We start from the raw sequence: 8,461 nt of genomic DNA on the forward strand, positions 1-8,461 counted from the left end.
TCGTGGGATAGATTTAATGTTTATGCAGGTGCTAGTTGTTTTTCACCCAGGAATAGATGGTTATGTTAACAAATTGTTCATAGCAGGATTGTTTTTATGTGGGAACTTGCAAAGTGCTAGCTTCGCTTTGAAGAAATGACAGGCTAGCCACTGATCTGAGAGAACAGGTCTCATTTTATGAGGCCTTTCTTTCGTAATTTTCCTACCTTATTGCAACACCTTCGAAATGCTCTGTTTAATGAATGAACTCAGCCTAAAGCATTATAAGCCACTTCATCAATTACATTAAAACCATCTGCTGGAACTTAGAATCACTTTGCAAAAGAGAAAACTATGAAAATGTGCTTTCACAGTTAAACATTTTTCAGCAAGAACATCTTGTAATCTTTGGATTGTGACGTTTTCATCACTGGTGGAAATATGGTTCAGATTTGACTACTTACATGATCAGATTAAAAAGTAGTATGAGGATGTGAAAAAAACAACAAAAAGGAAATAGGTAGATTCAAGTAGAACTTTATTCAAAATCCTATAAAGAAACATCTACTTTTCCAAAGGTAGCTAGTTATGCTGATGTTTGATTTGACACATCAAAGCAGGCTCAGGTCTTCACAGCACTGACATTCAGCAATCTGTAAAAAAGACATCTTGTCTAAGGATGGATGAGACACCACATAGTGAGCCCTCCAAACCACTGGTCACTTTTAGGGAAAAGCAGTAAAAGGAAGAAGGAAACTCCATTTACTTAAGTAAATTCAGCAATATGAATACATTTTTTTCTTTTTCTATCTTCTGCATATTTTCCCTTCATTTTTTTCAGTTTCTATCTCTGTGTTCCTGAACTGTATTCTCCTCTTTTCTGTTTCCTTCAGGAATTTCTGTATGTCTCCTTTTTTATTCCCCTTATCAGTGCTTCTTACTTTTCCTTAACTGGTTCCTCTCCTCTGGCACTAAACACAGCGGGCTCATCTTCTCTCATTACCTCTTCCCTTTTGCCCATTTCTATAGCCTGTGCCTACTCCATCTCCCCACTAGTCTCTCCTTTCTTCCCCAGATCCTTACACAGAAAAGAGTGCATGAATGGAGATGGTTTGATGAACACAGGAGCTGAAGCTAGATGGCTCCCAGTTTTTCTCCCATTTTCTGCCACCTCTTCTCTCATGATGCCTGCCTGCCCACTGCAAAACAGGCAGCACATCTAGTGAGAAGGGCATCCCTTGTCTCTAGCAGCAGTCCCTGAGAATGAAATCTCATTCAAATTCCCAAAGGAAAATCAACAGATTTTCAGCACCTACATAAATCTGAATGAACTGCTTCGCTTCAAAGCTTTTTTTTCTTCATGGTTCTGAGCAGGAAATGGAGAAGATCATGATCTTTGAAAACTCTGCTTGCCTTCACTAGAAACCTGAGGTACACAAGCTTTAAAATGATGCCAACATCTCAAAAGCTGAGTCATTCTGCTCAATAATTAAAGTGTTCCTACAAGTCAAAGAAAATCAACAGATTTTCAGCACCCACATAAATCTGAATGAACTTCAGCTTCGTTTTAAAGCTTTTTTTCTTCATGGTTCTGAGCAGGAAATGGAGAAGATCATGATCTTTGAAAACTCTGCTTGCCTTCACTAGAAACCTGAGGTACACAAGCTTTAAAATGATGCCAACATCTCAAAAGCTGAGTCATTCTGCTCAATAATTAAAGTGTTCCTACAAGTAAGTAACTCTAAAGTTACTCTAAAGTAACTCTAAGTGTGGCAGAAGGCTGTAGTGGTTAAACACTTCTTATAGCCTGAGGTACATGAGCTTTAAAATGATGCCAACATCTCAAAACTCCGAGTCATTCTGTAGGTGTTAGGTCTGCTCTAAAATTAAAGTATTCTTACAAGTAAGTAACTCTAAAGTTACTCTAAAGTAACTCTAAGTGTGGCAGAAGGCTGTAGTGGTTAAACACTTCTTATACCAATAATAGCTTAATCCATGCTGCTCTTGTAACTAAGATGCCACTATCTCCTGATCTCACAAGATCAAGATAGGAAGGAAGAAAGGGGTGCTAGTCATGTATTTATAAACCTGCATTTTTAAACCAGTATCCCCCAAGAATGTGGGAATGAGCTTCATGTAATGGCAAAATATGTTGATTTCATACACTCTGCAAGCTCATGGCATTAAAAATATTCCTCTTAAAAAGCAAACAAACTGTTTCCTTAGAGTTTAAAGAGAGTTAGCTTAGGAGAGAATGTGGGCACACACTAAGTTAAAACCTATAAAGAACAGGTCTGCTCCACAAAAGCTACACTCTACAGACTGTAAAGAGAGAAACACATTTCCCAGAGCACCAGCTGACCACTGCAGGCAAACACTAAAATGCCTGAAAGAATTCCTAGAGCAAGCTCTTTTCAGGAGGTGTGCTGGAGGAGTGCTTTTCCAAACAATTGAATTTTTTAGGGTTGTATACTAAGAACAGTAAGGTTCATAATGAACATGAAACCAACACTCCCCATCTACCAGTAGGAACCAAGTGATTATTCCACAGAATAGATGCGGAAGCTTTACAAAATGTTTCAGAATATGAAATAAGATAACTCAACACAGCAGCCCTGAACTGATTTCTTCTGCAAAGATTTCAGTCTGTTGCCTATTTACTAAAGGATGAGATGGGTTAGCTCTGCAGAAAGGTGCCCTGCAACTTAAAAATGAGGTGTTATAGTAAAAGTTTCTTATTATGGACTCTTACTTTTCACTTTTGCATGTCTTGAGTAGAACTGAGGCTGTAAAAGTAAATCGCTGCTGTTCTGTGACACTGGTTTCAGACTTCTGGTGGAGAAATTGTTCTTCACATTCCAAACTCCTTCCAGGGCCACTGTTAACAATTTGGCAAAAGAACAGCTTTATAACTGATTGCTTGTTCTAGAATTAATAAACTACACAATAATATTCTCCCATACTTATTGAAAACATGTTGGTATGTTCAGAGAGAAATTCAGATGGCTAAAGGTGCACAACGCTCTCTACTGTTTATAGAAGCCCTAAGGACTACTCAGGCACCCAACCCAAGCAGGATGTGGCTTGTCTATAATAAATATGAAACAGCAGTAATACCACTGATGCAGGCAGCATCCTTATTTGGTCATACTGGAATACCACATGCCCTCATAAAAATGGAGAAAACAACAACACCCACGCCCCAAAAAATCCAACCCAAACCAAACAAAAAACCAAAGCCATCACCATCAGAACAAAATTAAAAGCTAATTTATTTTGTGGAAAGGTTACAATTTACTAACCATCTAATTTATTTTAAACACTAGCCTGTAGTAGTCTAAACTGTGTAGAACAGTAACCATCCAACCTGCCAACTGTTGCCTATCAGAGCCCAGGCCACTTAGTAAGCATCTCTAATTGTCCAAACAGCTGAAAAAGGAATTCAGTACTCACTGAATAATCTGTACACCAGCATCTATATTTATCATATTTATCATTCATCATTTTATGCTATGCCTATAACATTGTGCTGTACATACCATTTCTGTACTGAGCTTGCTATAGATCCATACTATAGAGTCCTGTAACAAATATTCGTGTAGTGTTTCTCTATTATCTTTGCACTTTTAACATACATGTCATACACTCCTCAAAAGTCATGAGAACATATAAAGTAACACCCATTTATAACCAGACTGAAATAGTCCAGACAATTTTGATCCATTAGCAGATGGATGCAGAAATAGTTGTGTAGATAGTTGCGTTCAGCTCTTAGTAACATTAGGCACATGATCAGATTGAGCAGACCAGTGTTAACATCTGCAACTCAGCTCTGTGTCCCGGATCCCTTTTCAGTCAAGAGGAAAAGAACAGGCACTTTTAGAGCATGACACACACAATGACAGGTGTCTAGGACAAGTCAAAAGAATGTCCAAAGTGCCTTTTTTCCTCTGCTTACTACACACAGAAGCTACCTAAGTCAGTCATTTGCAGGTAGGTGCTGTAATTCCCTACAGAGCCTAATCACAGTAATAAGAATTACAGGCTCAAATGGTCTTTACATCTGCTGGGTACTGATTACATCACCTAACTGAGGTACATTTTTGTCTGTGAGTCCAACTGTTTTAAATTCATTTTGAGTGAGTTTAGAAATGAGTCTCAATCCTACATAAGAGAAACAGTGTACTAATAACCACAGCATTTCTTTCAAAGAAAAAGGTAACAAAACCTCCCTACTGCTTGGCAATTGTTTCTGATTTATTGAACTGATATATCATATGGAATTAACTGCGTTCTCTCTGATCCCATAATTTCTGACCAAAAAAAAAAAAAGAGAGAGAAAAAAGTAATAAAGACTATATGCAATTCTGCTGTTTCTAAATGTTCAGCACGATATTACATAAATGTTCTGTAATTTTGCCACAGTCTCTCAAAACGATCACTTGTCCTGACAAATACTTGCTGTTTGCTGATAAGGAGGATTACCTGCAGCTGGATGGTTAATATTGCATTCTTCTTTCTGTAAATGAAAGTGCTCCTCCAGTATTTCTTTAACTCTTCTAGGTGGCTCAACATATACACACTTCTGCCCTGTTAATAAAATACATTACAAACCAACCAGTTATTATAAATGCCCTGAATGCTGATGTACTTTGCTGAATGCAATTGTCAAGTTATGCTACTCTGCATCCATCTTCAATAAATGTGAACCAAATAATTTACAAATATGTGACAGTGTTCTGCCAGGTCCTCCTCCTCAGGACAGGAGGATGGTACAGAACACGACCCTGGTGGCTCCACCCAGACGGGGTGTGCTGGTAGCCAAAGCCACCCCAGGGCCACTCGGGGAGTCGGTCACCGTGCCTCCCCGTGCCAGACACCCCAGGGCAGGGCCGTAGAGGGAGAGGCATCCAAGAAGACATCCTCGCTGCAGGAGTCTCCGGGGAGCTGAAGAGGGATGCGGACGCCGCACGGCACCAAGGGCTGGGGGACATCAGTGAGGAGCCGCGGGGAGCCCGGGCTGGGCTCCCGAGGGGACACGGCGGAGCGGGGCAGGGCGGCCGGGGACCGGGGACGGCCGTGCTCACGGGGCTGCTCGCCGCGGGCCTCGCTGCCCGGCTCTCCGGCCGCCGCGGCGGCTGCGTGCCGGGCCGCCGCCCTCATGGCTGCCGCTGCGGGCCGTTGGGCGCGCTGCGCCGCGGGGGTTGCCAGGCTGCCCGGCAGGGGGGGCCGTGCCGGCCCCGGGACAGCTCCGGGTGCCATCGGCAGCTGCTCTGTGCGTCACTCAGCACGGGCACGGCAGCGGGGCGCGCACATCACAAACTGCGCACCACTGTGGGCTGACACCACGGGCCTGCCCTAGGGAAGGATGCCGGGCTGAGGGGAAGAACGACAGAGTCCAGTTTAACTGATGTATATCTGCTGAAACTCAAAAGTACTAGCTCGGTCATAGAACGAGGCGTCTTCAGACACTGCTTATTGGACTGAAGTGGCCTTGTAATCCACATCTCTATTATTCCTTAATGCATCTCAAGGTATATTCATCTCCTTCCACAGATGTTCTGAAACCAAACTTTTAAAAATAATAACCATTAAAACCATGTTACACCGTTCATGGTTCAGAAGCTGTTTCCATTTTCCAACAGAAAGTGCTGAACTTTACTGCTTCTAAAAGGTGGGTGACCAAGATGCCCTCGCAGTAGCTTGATCAGAGCACCAAATGTGGTCCAACATATCCCAGCCCTGCTGCTACTGCTACAGTTGTGCTGCATGTTAATGGAAGGAGCTGGGGATCACTCAGTGAGCCATCTGCATGGGACAGTGTTTACCACAGCTCTCATAGTGACAGTACCTCAGCACTTAGATTCAATTTTCAGTTTAACAGAGAAGTGACTTTCTCCACTTCTAAATTACAGATGGTAAAGCTGAAGCTGAAAACCATACTGCGTGCTCTTACCATGGCAAAATTTTAGTGTACTAACTCAAAAGTGCAAGAAAAACACTCAGTTACCTGTAACTAAATCAGACATGACTATGCTGGCTGTTTATCCTCACATGGTTGTGGCTAGTTTTTTCCAACTAATGCCACATTCTTGACATTAAGTCTTTATGCAACTTAATTGCAAGGGAAAAGTAAACAGGATCTTGATAGAAAATCACTTCCCTGAAAAGCAGCAGGAAAAAAATAAACGAAAACTACTTTCTATCCTATGAACAATGTGTTTGATTTCTGAACAGGCAATTGCATTGATAAATGGGCTTTCAATTAAAAATATGACAAAATACTTTGGGTTGAATATTTTATTTTATAATAAGCCTTACATTAGGTTCATTAAACATTTTGTGTATCACCCAAATAAGTTACATTCATTCTGAGCTTTCATGCAGTTTTAAAAAAGTTAGAATTTCTCAAAAAATAATTTTCAAGTGAGCCGTAATAAAGTCTGCATAACCAAGCCAGAATTTTTTCACATCAAGTAAATATTCCATTTTCCCCCCTGCTTTGACACTACAGACAGCTTACAAAGGCCTCTCCAAATCTGCACTTATTAAATAGAAACTCACAGGAATTACTGAGACTTTCTGACCACCTTGACTAACAGCAGTAACGCTTCAAAGTACAAGCATGACCACTGAACTGCGCGGCAGGAGCGGTTCTGAGAATACTGAAATATCTTACGTTAAAACCTTGTTGCAAAGAGACAGACCACCACCAACAGGCATGCAGAACACCAACAAGAAAGAGGCAGAAAACCTCACATTCACAAGCTTTTATGGGGACACAGTGTTTATGCAGTCTTCTACTATTTCGAAAAGGTAGTGATAGATATCAGTCCTCCTTGCAATGTCAAGGGCAGTTTCATCCAAGTTGTTTTTCAAGTCTGGCTTCACGTAGCGATTCATCAGCAGGAGCTCAAGGGTTTCCCTGCTGTTTTTGTTCCCTGCAGCAATGTGCAGGGGTGTCAGCAGACCGTTTGTCTGCGCGTTGATGTCCGCACCCTGCTGCAGCAGGAACGCGGCCACTCCGGTGTTGTTCCACTTGCAGGCGCTGTGCAGGGGCGTCCAGCCGTCCACGGTCTGCGCGTGGACGTCGGCCCCTTGGGCCACCAACTCGTGTGCAACATCCAAGTGCCCGCTGTAGGCAGCTCGGTGGAGAGGAGTGTATTGGTCTTCATCGCGAGCGTTCACTGGAGCCAGCTTTTCCGTCAGGAGCCTCCTCACGGTACTCAGCTGTTTAAAGAAAACAGGGAACTTCACGTGATGCTACGAAACAAGATGCACGGCTTTGATGGTCCTGAAGTTTAATTTCTGTCAGTGCCAAAAGCACTTATAAAATCTCAGACACAGTCTCTCCACCCCAGGTAAAAGGCCTATTTGCATGAAGAGCCTAGCATGCTTTCAGTTTATAGAAGTTAAAGAAAAGTGCTGTTACTTGAACTTTAAACTGGAATCAAAATTTATTCTAAAAGCCAATGGATCCAGAGATGCTTTAGTGTGTATGAGCTACAAAGGGGGATGGTTTACATACAGTGGCTAGCAAAAGCAGATCAAAACAGCTCAGAGAAAGAAAGAAAAGTATAGGTAAATTTTCGTTTGTGGATGAGACTTCAGATGTGCTCAAAAGAACATTCTGTAAATTATATATATTTACAGAGCAAGTGCCTTACCCGATTGTTTTCAGCTGCCCATGTTTGTGGATGAGACTTCAGACGTGCTCAAAAGAACACTCTTGTAAATTATATATATTTACAGAGCAAGTGCCTTACCCGATTGTTTTCAGCTGCCCAGAGTAGCAATTTCTCTGGATGTTTTTCCATTTTCTTTTCTTGCATTTCGTACCATTCCTCCGTTCTTTCTTGCTCATCATCATCATCATCAGACTGTCCTGACCAACAGCTCTGAGTTCCTACAGGAATCAAATGCCTGTGCGTCTCCAGCAGTTCAAGTTGGTTAAAATGCTCTGTGAAGTCTTCAAACAGCTCGCTGTCATCATCATCTTCATCAGCCTGCTTGTCTTTATTCATTTTCAGTCAGCATCTGTGAGCAGCAGATATACAACAGCATTTATGCCAACTGTGACTGTTATCGGTGCACTGTCAATAAAACTATCTGATGGATGATGCTGATGTCAACAAACAGCAAAACTCAAGGGAAAACTCAGTGATCCTCCGCTAACCCGGGCTTTGCTTACCCAGCTCAGCCAGAACTCACAGCTAACATCCCCGCTAGAAAAGCACCGTGTTACCCCGACCCCCGAACGGCACCACCTTCACACTGCAGCGCAGCACTGTTCGGGGTTTGCTGAGTGCGCTCCAAACGCTGCTCACTGCACTAACAAAGGGTCTGGAGAGCAGCCCGGGCTTTGGGGCAGTCTCTGCCCGGCCCGGCCCGCAGCACCGGCCCCGCTCCGCCCCGCGGGGCCCACACCACCGCGGGCAGGCCCCCCCGCCCCGCAAGACACCGACCGACCCCCGCCCGCCCC

The 8,461-nt window shown here is 43.0% G+C and overlaps 2 protein-coding genes across 3 annotated transcripts; both read right to left on the minus strand.

Annotated features, from left to right (window-relative positions):
- Positions 1-501: 501 nt before the first annotated feature.
- CUNH11orf97 (chromosome unknown C11orf97 homolog) lies at positions 502-5,154 on the minus strand. Its single transcript, XM_039718750.1, has 4 exons — positions 5,067-5,154; positions 4,465-4,569; positions 2,732-2,857; positions 502-632 (listed from the first exon to the last, which is right to left on the minus strand). Exons 1-4 carry the CDS (start codon positions 5,140-5,142, stop codon positions 625-627), a joined length of 315 nt encoding a protein of 104 aa, XP_039574684.1. The 5' UTR covers positions 5,143-5,154; the 3' UTR covers positions 502-624.
- A 1,110-nt stretch (positions 5,155-6,264) lies between these two features.
- On the minus strand, positions 6,265-8,429 carry ANKRD49 (ankyrin repeat domain 49). Of its 2 annotated transcripts, XM_039718515.1 has the most exons (3): positions 8,247-8,429; positions 7,746-8,016; positions 6,265-7,209 (listed from the first exon to the last, which is right to left on the minus strand). In XM_039718515.1, the coding sequence occupies exons 2-3, from the start codon at positions 8,001-8,003 to the stop codon at positions 6,751-6,753; spliced, it is 717 nt and encodes a 238-aa protein (XP_039574449.1). In that variant the 5' UTR covers positions 8,004-8,016; positions 8,247-8,429; the 3' UTR covers positions 6,265-6,750. The 2 variants fall into 2 exon arrangements, with proteins under 2 accessions (XP_039574449.1, XP_039574448.1); XM_039718514.1 differs by having other exon boundaries at positions 7,746-8,428.
- Positions 8,430-8,461: the final 32 nt, after the last annotated feature.

Source organism: Passer montanus, unplaced genomic scaffold (genome assembly GCF_014805655.1).
Source record: "Passer montanus isolate IOZ18808 unplaced genomic scaffold, ASM1480565v1 scaffold4, whole genome shotgun sequence".
In the NCBI taxonomy this organism is placed as follows: domain Eukaryota; kingdom Metazoa; phylum Chordata; class Aves; order Passeriformes; family Passeridae; genus Passer; species Passer montanus.

Coding starts and splice junctions, on each gene's coding strand:
- ANKRD49 (XM_039718515.1), bottom strand. CDS start 8,003: ATGAATAAAGACAAGCAGGCTGATGAAGATGATGATGACAGCGAGCTG. Junction 7,210..7,745: donor GGGCAGCTGAAAACAATCGG/GTAAGGCACTTG, acceptor TTCTTTAAACAG/CTGAGTACCGTGAGGAGGCT.
- CUNH11orf97 (XM_039718750.1), bottom strand. CDS start 5,142: ATGAGGGCGGCGGCCCGGCACGCAGCCGCCGCGGCGGCCGGAGAGCCG. Junction 4,570..5,066: donor GGCCCGCGGCGAGCAGCCCC/GTGAGCACGGCC, acceptor TTTTATTAACAG/GGCAGAAGTGTGTATATGTT. Junction 2,858..4,464: donor TATTAACCATCCAGCTGCAG/GTAATCCTCCTT, acceptor AATTGTTAACAG/TGGCCCTGGAAGGAGTTTGG.